The sequence below is a fragment of the Pongo abelii genome, chromosome 20 (genome assembly GCF_028885655.2).
Source record: "Pongo abelii isolate AG06213 chromosome 20, NHGRI_mPonAbe1-v2.0_pri, whole genome shotgun sequence".
Taxonomy (NCBI): domain Eukaryota; kingdom Metazoa; phylum Chordata; class Mammalia; order Primates; family Hominidae; genus Pongo; species Pongo abelii.
The window spans coordinates 6,136,159-6,153,912 of NC_072005.2; the positions used below are offsets into that span (position 1 = coordinate 6,136,159).

The 17,754-nt window shown below is 62.4% G+C and overlaps 1 protein-coding gene and 1 pseudogene across 11 annotated transcripts in view; both read right to left on the reverse strand.

Moving 5' to 3' along the window:
* Positions 1-1,217: 1,217 nt before the first annotated feature.
* LOC100939148 (uncharacterized) lies at positions 1,218-3,219 on the reverse strand (annotated as a pseudogene).
* Positions 1,218-17,754, reverse strand: part of MLLT1 (MLLT1 super elongation complex subunit) — a 70,078-nt gene continuing 53,541 nt past the window's right edge. For 6 of the 11 annotated variants that reach the window (XM_024237300.3, XM_054539455.2, XM_063719877.1 and 3 more), the window contains 7 exons: positions 13,102-13,659; positions 8,918-9,005; positions 7,370-7,478; positions 4,871-4,970; positions 4,658-4,729; positions 4,171-4,242; positions 1,218-4,003 (listed from right to left, as the gene is read on the reverse strand). In XM_024237300.3, coding sequence (XP_024093068.1) covers positions 3,875-4,003; positions 4,171-4,242; positions 4,658-4,729; positions 4,871-4,970; positions 7,370-7,478; positions 8,918-9,005; positions 13,102-13,659 — 1,128 coding nt within the window. In that variant the 3' untranslated portion in view covers positions 1,218-3,874. Of the gene's footprint in view, positions 4,004-4,170; positions 4,243-4,594; positions 4,730-4,870; positions 4,971-7,369; positions 7,479-8,917; positions 9,006-13,101; positions 13,660-17,754 lie in introns of all 11 variants that reach the window. The other 5 variants (XM_063719875.1, XM_063719874.1, XM_063719873.1 and 2 more) reach the window with 1 other exon arrangement.

Sequence of the window (17,754 nt, forward strand, 5' to 3'; positions counted from 1 at the left end):
CCTTCCACTGCACCTTGGAGGGTCTGGGAACCCTGAAGGAACCACTGTAGACCCTCTTTCACTCCATATTCTTACTTTAGGAGCTCAGACCCAAAACCATACCCCAAAGGCCTAAAAGAACCTTTCTCTGGTAAGGCACAGGGCAGGGAAAGCCACACTCTGATGCTGGAAATGGATTTTTTGGTTCTAGAGTAGAAGGGAGAAGACATGCTCCAGAGTCCCCAGCGCTAAGCTGAGCCCAGCTGAGTCCCCAGCTGCTGCCTGCTGACAAAAGTGATCTCAATCAGTGGCTGCCACGGTGATCCTGCAATGTGGGCTGCTCAGGAATGGAACTCCTGCTCCTCTGGGTGGAGCTGGAGCTGGAGCACAGAAGGGACAGATCTGCTCAAATGGGGCCAGTGACAGCTTTGTCTCCTGGAGGTTCACTGAGCTCTGCCACACTGAGGCCAGAGAAAAACCCACCATAGGGAAACTAGGAGATGGCACGCTGGCTCCTGGGAAAAAATGTCTTTGCCTACATTTTTCTTTCCATCCATCCATCCATCCATCCACGCATCCATCCTTCCTTCCTTCCATCCATCCACCCATTAATCTATCCATCCAGGCATCCTTCCTTCCTCCCATCCACCCATTAACCCACCCATTGATCCACCCATCCATTCATTCTTCCATCCACTCACCCATCTATCCATCCTTCCTACCATCCATCCTTTCCACCCATCCATCCACCTATCTGCCCTTCCTTCCTTCCTTTCCTTCCCTCCTTTCATCCACCCATCGATCCATCCATCCTTCCATCCTTTCTTCCACCCACCCACCCATCTATTCATCCATGGTCCACCCAACCAATCATCCACTCATCCATCAAACCGCCCATCCACTCACCCACCCATCTGTTCATCCATCATCCATGCATCCACCTTATGAAACGAAGTTTTCTTCTCAACCCAAACCTTGCTGTCTGCTTCCAAGTAGAGAGCACAGCATCAGAAGCAGGATGTGAGCCGAATAATTCTCTGCCCTCTTGAATTGCTGGTGGCGTCGTCTCCAGCCTTGCTCACACTCCCCGCCCCTACCAGGCTTGGTCCCAACCCTCCTTCCCCTTTTTGGTCACTGATCTGGGGGCACTGGGACAGGTAGTTGGGGCAGGGGGCCCCAGGCTACCTCGCACGCCTGCCCACTGACTGGACAGGAGGAACCAGGCAGATGCATGCGTCTGCTTTCCCATCTGACTTTATTTCACTTTTTTTTTCTATAAAACTCCTCCATAATTTCACAATTTAACAAAAGTTTAAAATCCAGGAAAGAAACAATCCTGTAACTCGTTAACAAACACGATTCTCCTTATTCCTTTTATCCAGGAGTTGGTCTCGGGCCGATGAGTGTCCTAGTTCCTAGTGAGACACATTCTTTGTAAAAACCCTTATGGGCAAGAAAGGTATTCGATACCATTTGCTTTCCGGCGTCGGTTTACATTTTTGTTCAGGAGAGAGCAAAACACAGAGATTTGCACTGGGGGCAGGCGGCTTAACACGAAACACGTGGCAATCACAAAGTGCCGGGCCCCTTCCTATGGAAGTGTCCCCAGAGCCCTCATGGGCCCAGCCGCCGGGCAGCTGGGGTGGGGTGGGAGAGCAGCTGGGGATGCTGCTTTTGGAGCCCATGCTGCCCAGCACGTCCATTGGGTGGTCACGGAGCCAGCCCTGGGCCCAGAGCAGCTCTGGAGGACAACGTGAGGCCTTCCGGCCAGAGGAGGTAACTGAGAACTGGATTGGTGCTTCCGGAGGCCTTGGAAATGGCAGGAAGGGCCAGACGCCACCACCGAGAGCAGGCGGGGGAGCCCGGCCCTCCTCTGGCTGAGCGGAAGGCTGCTCGAGTCGCTGTGTGGATCTTGGGGGACTCTTGCGAAGGAGAAAGGCCAGCACCCTGGGCTGAGGTTCCTGTCCGTGACCCCGGCGGCCTCTGTGCGTAGAGCACCCAGCAGCACGGGCCCCTGGTCAGCCCCCCTCAGGCCAGTTCCTTCAGTCCAATGTCTTAGTTTCCAGAGAAAAAAGGAAGCGCCCCACGGTGGAGTATTGTTGGCCGCCCTGGGAAGCGGAGAGGGGGCACAGGGGCCTGCCCTCTTCCCGATACCTGAAGGCAGTGGGGCCGGGAGAGAAACAGAGCAGATGGCGAGGAGTCCCGGAGGCTTCCTCCGAAGGTTCTCGGGCCTTTCCCCGAGAGTTCTGGGGAGTTTCCCCAGGACAGCTGGCATTGGGGGCAGCCTTGGAGGCATGGGTCCCCACCAAGGAGTGTTCGGGATCTGCTGACAGAATCAGAGCAGGGACAAGATGAGGGACCTCAGGGAGGAACAGATGGAGCCCCCCAAGTCTGAACTCACAGGCTGGGGAGGAGACATCTAGGTGGGTTCGAGGGGGCGCGAGCCCACCTCCAGGCCCTCAGCCCTCTTTTCCTCATAACTTGGTCGGGGCACAAGGATCTGAAAGGACTTGAAAGTCAGGGGGTTGAGAGGACTGGAGGCGCCTCGAGTCAATGTCTGGGAAACAGAGGCTAACCAGGCAGGCCTCCAGCCCCTGGGACCCCCAGCCAAGGTGGGCTGGCTCCACGGGAGCGTCCTGGCCCTGGAAGAGTGGGCTGGGAAGGAGGACCGGCTTGGCCCCTGGAGAATCTCAGGCATACCAGGAGTGGGGCTGCAGGCGCGGCACCAGCATGAATTGTGGCGGTGGAGGCCGGGGAGGACCAGGCCGCGACCAGAGAGAGAAAGGCAGCCTGGGAGGGCCAGCCCGCCAACCCACTGGGCCTGCTGATGGCCGAGCCCAAGCTCGAGAGGCTGACCAGAGTCCAATGCGCCCCAGAAAACTCCATAAACTATCCCGTCTTATTTGGCAAAAGCTCATATTTTTTTCCAAAGTTTGAAGACTTGAATGAAAGAGAGGAAGAGGAGCCTATGGGAGGAGGCCGAGCCCCAGGGCGGCTGATGCGAGTCTGTCCGCGGAGACTGTTGGCGCTAGTCTGAGTAGAGCCCGAGAGTAGACTGGTGGCTCCCGGGCGCCCTGAGGACTCGCTGCCCTTTGTAGTGTTGGCCGGCCCCCTGGGAGCCCCGGTAGGAGGCGGCGGCATCCTTGGAACGGCAAAGGGAGAATTCCTCCATGCGCCTGGAGAGGGCCAGCTGCCGTGCCTGGCTCGGCCTCCAGCCCCACAACAACACCGCGCAGACATCTTAACCTACAAGCCCCACCGTACACACCCCCCACCCACCCCACGTGCACTGCTGCCACAGAAACGCACATGGACACTGCTCTGGACCAGACAGTGCACACACATATATAATAGAGAGAACTATACAGCACGGACCCCAGCGCAGCGCGAGCCAGGGAGGAACCGGTGCTAGGTCTACACGGACAACGACGCAGACACACAGGCAGGGCCTTTTGAGGTCCAGGGTGGGCAGAGGGTGTGTTCTGAACCATTCGGGAGGCTGGAGACGCCCCCCAGCCGTCGGTCCGCTGCTCAGAAAGGCTGGGGCAGCGACGCCCTGCCGCACAGCCCGCCGAGCAGTGGGGGCTGGTCCCAAGGCTGGGCGAGGGGCCCCCGGCCCTGTCTCTGCCCAGAGCTGCCTTCAACACCAGCCGCTCTCTGAGGGGAGCCCGGGGGGCGGCTCGCGTGTGGCCCAGCCCGGCCCCAAGGCTCCTGGCGATGGAGCGGGGAGAGTGGGCAGGGAGCCGCCGAGGAAAGTGCAGCGGGCCGTGCGGGCGAGGACAGGGCTGTCGCTAAGGCAGTGCTGCGGGCAGGCGAGACGGGAGACGAGGGCAGGCGAGGCCCGGCTGCAGCCTCCCAGGACCCCGGCGGTGGGGGCCCGGCACGCGGCCCAGGGTCATGTGGCCACGGCCTCCAGGTAGCTCTGCAGTTTGCGCACGGTGGTCTCGTCCAGGGAGAAGAGGTCGAAGTCGAAGGTGGTGTTGGTGACGTTGAAGTGGCCAGTCTCCTCAATCAGATTCACAATCTGTAAGGTGGTGGCAGGTGGCTTCAGGGGCAGGAGGCCAAGGGTGGGCTTGCCCTGTTCCCCAAGAGAGGTATGGGGCTCCTGGGGCAGCACCAGGGGCCCCCGCAGCCCATACTCCTCACAGGCACCCCGACCTCGGCGGGGCGGGACCCTCAGGGGGGCGATACCTGCTGCAGCACGTTGCGCTCCCGCAGCGCCATCAGCCTCCGGTGTAGCTCCACCAGCTCGTCCGTGTAGGCCTGGGGAGGGGGGCAGGTCTCAGCAGCGTGTGGGGCCCTGGACCCTTCCTGCTCCCATGCCCAGCCCCACCCATGACCCAGTCCATCCCAGCACAGGACAGAGGTAGCCACATCCACCCCCAAGGAAGACCCAAGGCTGCAGGGGCAGCCCCTCAGCTCCAAGGCCGCACTGGGAGGGGAGGAACTGTCCCTGCTCCTGCCCAGGAAGAGTCCGACTGTGGGGTGCTGGGGGGCTCTGGGGTCCTCCACTGGCTGCACCTCCCACCCCCACCCCTCCGTAGCCCCCCCGCCTTGTCGTAGGTCCCCCCACCTTGTCGTAGGTCTCCCCCACCTTGTCGGAGGTGCCCCCCACCTTGTCGTAGGTGCCCCCCGCCTTGTCGTAGGTCCCCCCCGCCTTGTCGTAGGTGCCCCCCACCTTGTCGTAGGTGCCCTTCTTGAGGATCTTCTCAGGCTTGCTGCAGGACTCGGGGCTCCTCCGGCCTGACACCTGTGGGGAACCCAGGTCTCTGCTGAGCTGTGGCCCACACCCTCCCCAGCCCCGAAGGCCCCACAAACCCTCCTAGGACAGCCCGGCCCAGGGCTAAGCCCGGCCTCTGGTGCACCCCCTGCCTGCAGGCCCCAGGCTCACCTTGCTGTTGGGTGGGGGAGGCTTCTGGGGGGGTGGGGGCTCACGGCTGGGCAGGGAGGAGTCGGCACTGTTGTCACTCTCGCTGTCGCTGAAGCTCAACCTGAACCGACACACGGGGGCGCATCAGGTCCCTGCCGCCCCCACCGCCCCCACCCCACCCCCAGGCTCAAGCCTCTGCCCTGCACAGAGTCGGTGCCTGAGCCCACACACCCCTGACAGCTCCATTCAGCTCTGCGCAGGAACCTCAACTTAAAAAAAAAAAGTACTGTGTGTGTGGCCACCAAGAGGAAAGAACCCCAAGAAAACCAGGCCACCCAAAGGCCCTTTGGGGGCCGCCCGAGCAGGCCAAGAGTGGCCCGGGATACCCGGGACACAAAGCCCCCCAGCCAGATGGGGCTTGCTGGGCTGTGGTCCTCTGACTTGGTTCTGTGGCTTTAACAAGGGGAGGAGGAGCTGCCTGCTGAAAAACATGCCCTCTTCTCCCAGCACTAGGGCTTCCATGGCCGCCCGTCGCTCTGATGTTCCCGTGGCCACCTGACCCTGGTTTGCTCTGGACAGCAGGCCTCCGTCAGTTACATCGGCCCCCTGACCCTAGAGGGTGTGGTCCTAAACAGAGGTATCTGGTGTGGGGAGAGGTCCAAGCTCTCAACTTCCCCCACCCTGGGGGGCAGGTCTTTGACCTCTGCCTCAGTTTCTCCATCTGTGAAAGGAGGCTGCTATGACCACACACAGAGCCTGGGCCCATTTTTCTCTCACTCTGCGTGCCTGGGGTCCCGTTCTGCCAGGGATATTTTGGGCTTGATCCAGTGAGAGGAGCCCCTGACAACTATCACTTCACAACACGTTTAAAACACAGCAAACTCCAGGTCTCTTAGTGAACAAGGTGCCAGAAGCGGCTCGAGCACACTGGACTCCCCGGTGGGCAGCACAGCCATTGTCCCTGTTCCTGGCCTGCTCCTGCCCCGGCGCAGGCTCCGTTCATCTCTTAAACTTGCCCCTCAGTGGCCTCAGGCTGGGGCCACTCTCTGCAGCTGCCTCCCGGCTCTGGCGGCTCCAGGTCTGGCTCACGTTGCCCAGGCGATGCCCCTGCCTGCGCTCCCGCCGGCCTCTGCCCCACATCCCACAGGTGACTGGGATGACGGCTGGGCACCGCTGCAGACTGGGCTTCCCAAGCAGCAGTCCAGGGTGTGCAGAAGCTCCGACGGTGCGGCCTGTGTGCTACCTGCCCCGGCAACACAGGGACAAGGCCGGCAAGCTCTCACCCAGGGCCCACACAAACGTTCCGGGAGGAATCAAAAGGCGCTTTGCGTGCGGCTCGGCCCCTGTGCCATGCTTGCCAGCCCCTCTAGAACCGAACTCTCCGTCAGCCTCTCTGCGCTCACGGCTCTTGGCGCAAGCAGAATCCACCCTGAATGTCACCAAACGAGGCAGGAGCCTGCTTCCAGGTCCTGTCCCGGGGACGCCACAGCCCTCCTCGTGTCTAGAGTCTAAGTCCCTGTCGGAGTCGTGGGCCCAGACCTCCCACCAGCGGCTCCCCTGCACTGAGCCACTGCTCCTGCTCTGTCTGCGATGGGTGGGAATCCTGCCAGGTGCCTGCTGGCCCGGCGCGCTGCACACGGGGGACCAACCAGAACCTGCCGCCCAGCTTGCAGGAAGGTGGCTTTAGTGAACAACACACCTGCAGGCGTCTGTGAGGCTCCCATGCACCTTGCTGGGTGCAGGCTGATAACCAGCCCTGTCTCCAATAGAAGCCACTGAGGCCTGGAGGCCTCAGCCTCACGGGAGGAGGGGCTGACTGCCGGCTCTGCTACAGCTTTGGAAAAGCCTGGACCCCCGCCCGCTGAAGCCTGTGTGCCCGGGGCCAAGGCCCGCACATTCTCCGCTGTTGCTGGGCTGGAGGCCGAGAGCGTGGAGCTCTCCCTGGTGGGGTCACGCCAAGGGTCCTGCATATCCCAAGGATGCGCCTCGGCACCCCTGTGCCTCCCCGGGAAGGCAGCCAAAGGCTGCCAAAGCCCCGGGAAGGCTCCCACAGGCAGCCAAAGCTGCTCCCACACTGGGTGTCCGCTGCTGCAGGACGGGGCTCTCCATGGATCCTCGCCCCGTGTAAGGCAGGTGGGAAAGGACTGGGAGTCTCCTGGCCCGAGAGCAGAGCAACAGGCCTGCTCCCCTCCCCCCACCTCCAGCCTGGGCTCCCTCCTGCACCCCTCCCTGCCAGATAGCCCACACCTGCCAGCTACCACGAGGAGGGATGCCACCCAAGGCCCCAGATGGGGGCAGCCCTTGAGGCCCTCAGCCTCAGGGACCAGGAGAGGACACACAGCCCCAGGCCCACCCCAAGGCCCAGGCTGGACTGAGGCCGCCTGGGGACGGATCCCCGCTTTGGCCCTCCCAGGGGACCCTCCAGTCCCAACCCCACCTCCAGCCCCATAATCACTGCAGACCCAGCCAGAGTAGCCCCGGGTGGCCGCCTCCGCCCACTGGCTCCCGCTGGGCCGTCACCTGGAGTCCCTCCCCGGGTTGGTCTTGCCGGCAGCCTCCTCGCCTGACGAAGAGTCGTCCTCGTCGGACTCCTCGGACTGCAGGTCCTCCACCATGGAGCGCAGGGGTCCTGCGGAGGCGGGGCAGGGAGGGAGGGGAGACAACGGCAGGGCTCCACTGAGCCTCCAGGGTCCCTCGCCCATGAGGCCACGCAGAGCTTCTTGACACTGGTGACCCCCAAATGCACACGCCTGCCCACCTGGGGGTCTCTGTGCCCATCTCTAAGAACTGCCCCCACACCGGCAGCCACCCCCTTCCCCTAGAACGCCCTGGCTCCCCCACCCCTCCCTACCTTCCTGGACCTGCTCGCAGGCCTCAGGGGCCTGGCCGGCAGTGGGCGCGCAGGGCCCCTCCATTGCTGCGGCCGGAGGAGAACCCCTCCTCTGCTCGGGGCCCAGAGATCAGAAGCTCTGCCGAGAGCCCAGGGAGGGCGAGGGAGCCACAGCCCGACTGTGAAGCTGGGCCTGGGGTCACAGATCTCTCTGCCTGTGCCCTACGCCGGCCTGCCCACCCCCTCAGTAATCCCCTCTGCTGCTCCCAGTCCACCGTCCTCCCCTTTCTCCAGAGGCACACGGTTCCAGTCCCCTACAGACGGCATCTTGGTTTATATTCCTGTTACCAAGGCAACAGAGGGACACAAAGCCCTCAATTACCTTAGTCACATGATCCCGCTTCAGTAGGTCCCCCTCCCTTCCCGGCAGATAAGAACACTTGGAGCGAGTGTGGGCTTCAAGGGCCCCATCCCCCAGCCCCCTCGGCAACTGCACGGCTGAATTCCAGGCCAGACTCCCTCCACAACCCCGCACACTCCTCTCCCCCAGCCCCCCTGCAAAGGATTCCAGGCCAAGGGGGAAGGAGGCTCTTGTTCCAATCCAGGAGTGGAAACGCTTTTTGCCTGGGAGTGGGTGCTGGGGTCTGGGCTGGGGCCGGGGGCTCAGGGCAGCTCTCCTGCTGTGTCCTGCAGGCTGCCTGGTCCCCAGGGCCCTCCCCACTCTGGGGCAGGCTGGAGCAGCCAATGGGCCTATGTCCTTTCCCCAGAAAGCCACCCCTACTCAGGATGGCCTGCCTGGAGAGGGAGAGGGCACGCCAAACACTCCGGCAGCAGGAGACCCCGGCCGTCCACAGGCAGCCAGTGCCTTGGTGGCCCTGGGGAGTGGGTGGGATGGGCGGAGGAGGTGATGCCATCCGTCCATGGTCCCCAGCAGTGCAGGGAGAGTTTTGGCCATGGGTAGGGCCCTCACCAGAAGCCCCTCACCAGCCCGGCTCCAGGCACGGGGTGCACGCCAACAGCCACCACAAGGAGCAGTGCCCCGGGCCTGGCTGGAGGTCCGGTGACTTGTTCCTGCTTTGCTTTTAAATATAGACTTCCCCAAGCCACCAAAACCCTCCATGTACAGATCTGCGGGACCCGGCCTGCACGGGCAGCGGACGCTGAGGAGTGCGCACGTGGCCTGAGCTCCGGGCCCTCCCCGGCCCCATCCATACCCCCTAGCTGCTCTCCATACACACCTTGGCTGTGGTTTTGAGATGGCTCGAAGTCTGAGTCTGAGCTGGAGTCTGAGCTGGAGCTGGAGTTGGACGGGCTTGACTGGGCAGACTTCACCCAATGGCGGGATGGGCAGGGAGGGGAGAGAGGGAGAGCTGTCACCTTTCAGCAGAGACAAAGGGGGCCCCCTGGCAGTGGCTACGCTGACTGGGTCTCCCCAGACAACCCCAGGGTCCCAAGGGTACCCACGTGTGCTGCTGAGAACCCACTAGGGAGCCAGCGCCCAGGCCATGTGCAGCCTACAGCCTCCCGTGCCAGCCCTAGGACACCCGTGGATGTCTGGGTTTCCGGTAGCGCCAGGAGACCCTGTGGACCACGTGGGCTCTCCTGTCTACCCAGGCAGGTGCACAGGGGACTGGGAGGGAGGCTGGGGCAGGGGCCTGAAGTCCCACAGGTGGGTGGGCCTTGCCTTCGTCCAAGAGGGCAGGCATTGACTGGTGTCGCAAAAAGGTCTGGAACAGGAAAGCTGGGTGTGGACACTTCTTGTTCTGACCCAGCGCTGTCCTGGGGCTCAGGGCTGGCAGAGAGCTCTGTCTCCCCACCCATTCGCTGCTCCTACCGCCAGCTGCCCAAGACACTGAGGAGCGTGTGTGCACAAGGGACAGAAGCCATGGGCAAGCCCGGCCCCACCCGCCTCCTCCTCCCGCAGCTGTCCTTCCAGGCTCAGCCACCAGGGGGCAGTAAAAGCCACAACAAGGACACAAGGGGTGCGATGCCAGGGCAGAGGGTGACAGTGCGGGGCAGGTGTGTATGGGGCAGAGGTGCAGCTCCTGGGTGGACGGGAGTCAGGCACTGCAGACACCTGCAAGGGGAGGGGCCCATTGTTCCAGGCCCACATTTCTGCCAATGGGCTCATCCCAAGGGGTGTGCCAGAGGACACGGCGGGCCCAGGGCAGCCGCCTCACCTTGGGGGCCCGTCTGGTGATAGTAGATGGCTTGAGCCCCTCAGACCAGTCCCCTCCAGGGTCCTCCCTCCATCAGGAGGAGGCAGCTGGTCTGCTGGATTCTGGCAGGGGCCGCTGCAGCTGCCAGCCATGCAAGGGAAGCCGTGAACGGAGTACTGAGCCGGTGGGACTCAGGACCTTGAGTGCCTGGGAGCCCCCGGCCCCTCCCCTAGCATGTGGACGAGGCAGCCTCCACCCTGCAGAAGGGGCCCCACGAAAGCCCAAGGCCTTCCCAAGCAGCAGGTCCAGACTCACCCGTGCCTGAGAGGGAAAAAGGGACTTCCCAAGGGTTTACTGCAGCCCAACCCAGCCCCCTCCTGCCCCTCAAACCAGCCCCTGCCAGCGCCCCTTTCCAGCAACACATGGCGCTCCCCGATGAATCGTCACTGGGAAAGCCTGCTGTGGTGTCCATCAGTCACTGCCCACTCAGGCTACCTGAGTCCCGAACACATACCCCAGAGCGTCCAGGACCCCTGGCTGGGCCTGCCTGGAGCTGCGTGATGCACAGCCTGGACTTCTGTTCTTGGGGGCCGGGGGTGAGTAAGAGGTGACCGAGAGACGGCCTATTTAACCCCAGCCTTCTGACCAGCAGGCCTTGCTACTCAGAACAAGGCCGTCCTATGTCAGCCTCAGTTTTCCCAGCACCGCCAGCTGCCTGCACACGGAGGCCAAGGCTAGTCCTCCCTCGACCTCTGGATGGAATCCCTGGGGCAGAGGTGTGGGCACCAATCTGGAGGGAGGTGGGCTGGAGAAGTATCCAAGGTCCTGGCCCCATATCCCATGCACTTTCTCACTAAGGGTGAAGAGGGGGCAGTTCAGGTGGCCAAAAGAGGCTGTGCAAGGTCAGCAGGGATGGAAGCAGAGAGGATGCTGAGCCCCGAGAGGCCCCCGAGCCTGTCCTGGCGCCATGCCAGACAGAGGAAAGCCAGCTGGCCACACGCGCCCCCTTTCCTTCCGTCCAAATCCAAGGGACAGGGAGGAAAAGAATCCGGAAATGGTCTCAACCAGAAGAGCCCTAAGGTGATGTGGTCAGAAGGGCCACCAGAGCACGCCCGGGGCTCAGAGGGAGGGCGGAGCAGACTGGGTCCATGACTGACTCCAGATCCCCAAGGGCCAGGGCAAACTGACTCCAGATCCCCAAGGCAGCAGCTGGAAGACGTGGGAGCTCAGCCCGGGGACTCGGCCCAAAGAGCTGCCCTACGAGGGTGGGCGTGGGCCAGACCCCAGCTGGTGCAGATTCCTCTGATGGCCGGTTCTGGTAGCACAGCCACACACAGCCTCCGGGGAGGGGCGGCCCAAGACGGCCAAGGGGAAGCCAAGGGGCCCGAGGTCTGGAAGGCCAATGTGCTTCTTCACCATAGCAGCCTGGGCTTCGGCGAGGCCCCTGGGGGAAGAGGCGTCAGGGACTCTGTGCTGTTGGGGCCTGGGTCTCACTCCCGCACAGACCTCGGGGCGCTAAGCCGCATTGCTCAGAAGCCTCTCAGCACACGGGGTGCTCTTCTTTGGCCAGGAGGAGGTCCCAAAGCCTCCTCCAGCAACTCCAGCCTCAAGGCCACCCAGCCACTCTAAGCAGCGGCGTGCGAGGTGGCAGGAATCTCCCCACAAAATATTCCAGCTGTTTCACAATACTAGTGGCGGGAGCCAGGAGCCAACTCACTCACTGCCGGGGGCCAGGCTGGGTAAGCAGAAGGGAGTGGAGCGGGCCGTGGAGCCACCTTGCCGCTGCCCAGCGTGCTGCACACCCAGCCCCAGGTGCCAGAAGGCCTCGCCTGGAGATGCCTGGCCTGGGACTGCATGTCACCCAGTACCTATCCCCAACCCTGGGGTAGAAGGGAGGGAACAAACGCCTGCCCAGGGCTGTGGTTGCTGCACAGGCAGAGAAGGGGTCAGGCTCAGTGCGCAGCAGGCACCGCCAGGCCCTCCCACAGCTGGGAGGGCTACTGAGATGGCCCGGGACTTCTGGGAGGTGGCACCGGCCCCCCCACCGCCTCAGGGTCATAGCAGATGGTGCCATCTTCAGCCAGTGCCAAGCCACGGGGAGCACCGGGCACTCAGCCTTGCCAGCCTATGTGTCTATGAGCCAGGACGCACTGTTACCCAGAGGCTGGACCAACACCCCCAGCCAGCCCCACCACCTCCATGAGGGCCCTGGGGGCAATCAGCGCTGCCCACATAACCCCCTCTGGCTTTGTGGCTGGGACCTGCATTCAAAGCCCCAGCGGCTTTTCAAAGCCTCAGCGACCCGGAGGCAAAGCTTCCTTGAGGGCAAGCCGGACCCACAAAAGGCCCCTGAGGGCTGGGGCTGGCAACAGAGGTAAATGGCCAGACCCTCATCCATCCATTCATTCATTTTCACCTCGCCCAGTGTCTGTTGTCTAAATGCCAAGTGCCAGATAATAGTGCTGGAAGACACCACCGCCATCCCAAGCTCCAAACAGGGTCTGGCCACAAGACCATGAGGTGGCTACCAGCTCTTGCGGCTCAAGTCATGTCTGATGCAGTCCTCTGAGAATGTCCGGATGCTGTGCTGTGGGACAAGCCTGCAGCCTCTCATGGTGACAAGGCCAGTCCCTGACAGGGGTCCTCGTCCCAAGCTCAGACACTGGTGGGCCCAGATGTGAGTATCTCCAAGTCACAGCTGTGTGCGATGGGTGTGGGCAGGAGGGATGCTCTTGACCCTACCAGACACCTAAACAGGGAGCCGGGCACGGCCCTGTTGCTCCTCATGGCTAGGGGCTGTCTGAAGCCCTCATCATTAACCCTCCAGACAAGGGTGAGTCTCCCAGATGCCCTATTGGCAGAGCTCCAGGCCGGGCCGACCGCGCCATGGTCAGAGCAACCGTGAGACACGCTTGCCCACTGGCACCACAGCAGCCAAGACCCGGGCCCGTGCAGGGGGCTGCTGGAGGAGGGGAGCTCAGAACCTCAGGACCACGCCATCATGCTTTACCAGAACCACCCACAAATGCCACCGAGGAGGCGAGAAGGGACTCCTCACGGGGCAGATTTTATCACCTGACAGACAGGGAAACCGAAGCCTAGTGAGGCATGGAGGCCCCAGGTTACAAGGAGCCAGTGGGAGGAGCAGCTGGTGAGACCTGAGGTCCGGGCTCAGATCCCACCTCCTTCCACTGTTCCAGAAGGGAGGCGGGTCCCACCACACTGCCTGCACCTGGCTGCCCTGCCCCCAAGTGCTCACTCACCTCGGACTTGAAGGAGGCCTCGTCCTCTGAGTTGGACTCCTCTACCTCCAGGGCCTTTTTGGCCTCCCGGGGCTCACTCTCGGCCTTCACCTTCTCCCCTCTGGTGCTGCTCTTGTCCTTGGCCGGCTTCTTGTCCGAGAAGGAGGAAGAGGTGCGGGGCGAGGTGCCTGGAGCACTCCGGGACCCCTTCGAGCTGCTCTTCTTCTGCTTCTTGGCGCTGGGCTTTGGCGAGTCGGCGGTGGCCGGCCGCTTGCTGGAAGCCCGGGGTGGGGGTGGGGGCGGGGGTGGGGGCCCACCCTTGGGGGATGTGCTTTCCAGCTTGGTCTCTTTCAGGGCCATCTTGGGCTCCTTGAAGGCAGCCTTGGGCGGTGGTGCCTTCTCCTCCTTGGGCAGCCGGCCCTCGCCCAGCTTCCGCGAGGTGTCCTTAGAGCTTTTGGCCTGCTCACGCTCCAGCTCCTTGGAGGAGCTCTTGCTCTCGGAGTCTTTGCGGGGCCGCTCCCGGTGCTCCTTGGTCACCTTGTGCGGCTTGGAGGCCTTGCTGCTCTCCTTGTTGGCATCCTGCAAAGCCAAGAGCAGGGAGGGCAAGGGGAGAGACAAGGTCACGTGGCATTGCGGGGCGCCCTGCTCCGCCACCCCTGACCCCTACAAAGCATAATCCACCTGATTCAGCCTCAGCTAGAGAAACTCTTCCATAAAGCAAAAAGGTAAGGCAGCAGGTGAGAGTTTTAAATGGAGCTGTCCCTTTAAACTACTAGGAAGTGTCAGCTGGTCCCCAGCAGCTGCAGGCTAAGATTCCCCTCAGAATTGAACTGACATTCCCTGAGGGATTCAAGAAGAGCACAGGCTGAGTCAGGCAAAGCATGGCCACTTCGCCCGCACCCGCCCGCCCTAACACCTCGCAGCTGGGCCCAGGCAAGTCAGAGGCTGTGCTGGCACTGCGGGGTGCTGGCGGGCACTGGATGCAGCCCTGCCCCTCATCTCAGCCTCCTTCACCCAGCACTCATGCTACGTGCGGGAAGCTCAGTGCTTCCTGCTCGGACACTCACGGCCTTCCTTTCTGAGCCCCGCCGGCCCCTCTCCCCAGGACTCCACACCCCCAGGGTCCAGCCAGCTCAGGCCTGGCTTCGGGGAGCCAATTGCTGAGCGCCCACTGGGTCCCAGGTACCGCACGGAGCAAACAGCTCTCGGGCTTCTCAGAAGGGAAACCGCCTGGGTCGCTTTCCTAAAACACCGAGGACATTCCTAGGTCTCCGCCTCAGAGGGTTTAGGGTGGAGCTGGACTCGTGGGCTGATCCCACTGAGGACAGAGGTAAGATGATGGCAGAGAGCAGCAGGACACAGGCCCAGGAGCGAGCCCAGCTCTGTGACCTGCACACTGCAGGACCCAGGCAGAAAACCCCAGCCATCTGTGCCTGCTTCCTCGAGGAAGGGCAAGGCCACCACCTCACTGGGCAACGGCGCAGGCCAGGCTAGCAGCGAGCACGCAGTGTGGGGGCTGCCAGCACCATGGCTGAGTTGGCCCAGCCTGCGGCCAGCCTGGGCGCTGCTGCTTGTATGCTGTATGTTTCTGCCCTACACCCCATCCGACAGGCACACTGCCAGCACTCCCCGCGGTGGGAGCCACGCCTTCACCTTCCCTACAGAGACCCTGTATCACCCCACGTACCCAGGAGCACTGAGCAGGCTTCTCTGCCATCAGCCACCTGGGGCTCCACCCTTGCTAGGAAAGGAGCAGCGGCCAGCAGGTGCACGGCGGCCCCAGAGCCTGTCCAGACGATCGCGTACCTGGCCTCCCGGCACAGAAGCCAGCAGCAGCCAGACCCTGAAGGCCCTGGGGAGGGGCTCCGGGAGCAGTGAGAGTACCAAGGAGGAGGGGGGCCACACTTCACAGATCCCCCAAAGACATGCGGGAGGGGCAGGCTGGGCAGAGGCCTCTCAAAACCACCTGAGTGTCCAGGGACAGACTCCTCCCAGCAAAAAACCACAGGGCAGACACAGCAGCTGCCCCATGGCCAGTCTCCTGGGCTGGCCATCTTCTTGCAAAGCCACAGCCCACATTCAGTGTCAAAGGCTCAGGAACAGTACCAGTGGCTGTGAGGCCTCTGCCACCTCCTTGGAGAAACGGCAAGCCCTGTGCCTGGCCTGGCTCTTCCACATGGGACAGTGGAAGTGCCCCCAGAATCCCCCCAGCTGGCCTGGGCCATGCAGGGCTATCAGGGGGTATCCCCTTGGGAGCTGGGGTGTGGAATGGGGCTGTGCTCCACAGCAAGCTACTCCCCAAGGAGGGAGGTGTGAGACACTGCAATGCCACCTGCCACCCTGGCCTCTTCCAGCAGGGGACACATGCCCAGCTGGGCTGCAGGAGCTCAGCCGGGGTCACAGCCACCAAGGGCAGAATGAGAGCAAACTCCAAAGGCACGTCAGAGGCCCCTAACACAGTTCCCACTGTGTGCCCCTGGCCCGGGGTCAGCTGAGCCACCGCTGCCACCAGGGCCTGCCCGGCTAGAAGGAGCCTTCCCACACAGGAGCACAGGCACCCGACACCACAGCTTCTGAAATTAGGCACTACGTTTTTTTTCTTTTGTTTTTTTGTTTTGTTTTGTTTTGTTTGAGACGGAGTCTTGTTATGTCACCCAGGCTGGAGTGCAGTGGTACGATCTCAGCTCACTGCAAGCTCCACTTCCCAGGTTCATGCCATTCTCCTGCCTCAGCCTCCCGAGTAGCTGGGATTACAGGCACCTGCCACCACGCCCGCCTAATTTTTTGTATTTTTAGTAGAGACAGGGTTTCACCGTGTTAGCCAGGATGGTCTCGATCTCCTAACCTTGTGATCCGAATTAGGCACTAAATTTTAAGCATAACGTGAGCACTCTCCAGGGTGAGAAGCCATCAACATCACGTTTGCAAGGTTGTCTGCGAACCTCCCCGGGAAAGAGCAACCAGGCCAAGTACCTGACATTACATGGGGTGACACCTGGCTCCCTGCAGCTGCTGCCAGGCAAGGCCGTGACAGGGTCCTGCCCCCTCTACCAGGCTGTGGTTCCTGCCTGCCACGCCACTCTTGGGTGGGGGCTGTGAAGTGGGGATAAAACCCCAGGACTGAGTACCCCAAAGCTGCCGCAGCTGCACTCACCAGCAGTCCCCCGGCCTGGGGATTCTGATGGGCAAGGCCCCAAAAGGCCCACCTATCCCATCTCTCTGGGCTCAGGGAACCCTGCTGAGGCCCCTCTGCTCGGAGCACATGGCCCGGCCACTCACTCTCCAGGCAGAGAGCCAGTGACCAAGGGAGGGCGCTCAGCCGGGCAAGAGGCCACCCAGGGCTCCACAGTGGGGCCGACAGCTCATTCGCCAGGCTAGGGCTCGGGGCAGAGGGGCTTTCTCAGAATGCCCTCAGCAGACAAGTGCCTCGGCAGGACCCTGTGCTGCCCAACGCTCCCCACAGATGCCGCCTACATCTCTCCACCCGGTGGCTGGAGAAGCCTCCAGGGACGGAGAGGGTGGAGCCCACAGGCCTCCCGAGCCTGGTGGATAAACTCACCAGCTGGGGCCTCCAGGGGTCTCAGAGACACTCTGGCAAGAGACACCACCAGCAGCCCCAGCAGACGCAGCCCCGCCAGCCCCAGGGAGGGCACCTCTCCAACCAAGAAGTCCTTTCTACGCAGGGTTTTAGGTGGCTTGAAGTGACCCGTACAGAAGAAATCCTGTTGTGGTGGCTGAGAGGGACACCACCAAGATCCCCAGCAAGAGCTTTTCCTTCATTGAGCCTCCACAAGGCTCAGGGAGAGACAGGCCAGGAGGCCGAGTGGGGAGACCCCAGGGTTCCGTTTCCTACTCAGAGAATCTGGCAAGTCTGACGATTTCTAAGACCTGCTGGCCTTGGGGAAAGAGCCAGAAAGACCTGCCTGGGTGCTGCGGTTCTTCTCCCGCGTGGGTGACGGTGAGTCTGTGAGGCAGCTGGACTTGCCTGTCCCGCCTGGGATGGCCGGGCCCACACGCAGGGCCCGGCAGACAAGTGAGGCGAGGAGAAAGGAGAGGACCAGTGGAGAGATGTGTGGGTGGTGGGCACCGGGCAGCTGCCCCGAGGGCCCGTGCCACTCAGCCTCCAGGAACGGCTGCGCTGAGTGGGTGGCTACGGAGGACTGGGGCGTGCTCAGGGGTTAAAGGGACACTGATGCCATCAAAGGGCTTTCTAGCTTGTCTTCTGAACTGCCGCTCAGGGACGGTTTAGAGAGAGAAGCCTCAGAAAGGCCGAGTGCCACCCACCTGACTGACTGGGCTGAGATGAGACCGTAAAAACTTTCTTCCACACTGGAATTCAGCTGGCGCCCACCTGGCTTCCCCTGCCCTTCCCCACACGGAACTCTGCAGTGAGCCATAGCCCGAGATGCAAAGCCTGGCACAGCCAAGGGCAGGAGTAGCCCCAGCTGCCCTCAGGAGGGTGGAAGAGGTGGGCAGCTGCAGCCTAGACAGAGACACTCTACCCAGCGGCCACCCCAACAGCCGTCAGCGAAGGTCTCAGGGCTTCAGGCCGAGCAGTCCTGGGGCCCTGCCATCACTTGGCAGAACGGGAGAGGACTAGGCAGGGTCTCTGGCCTCAAGATGAACAGGACAAAGAGCCCATGATCACGGGCTTATTCCTGAAATCCTAGGGAA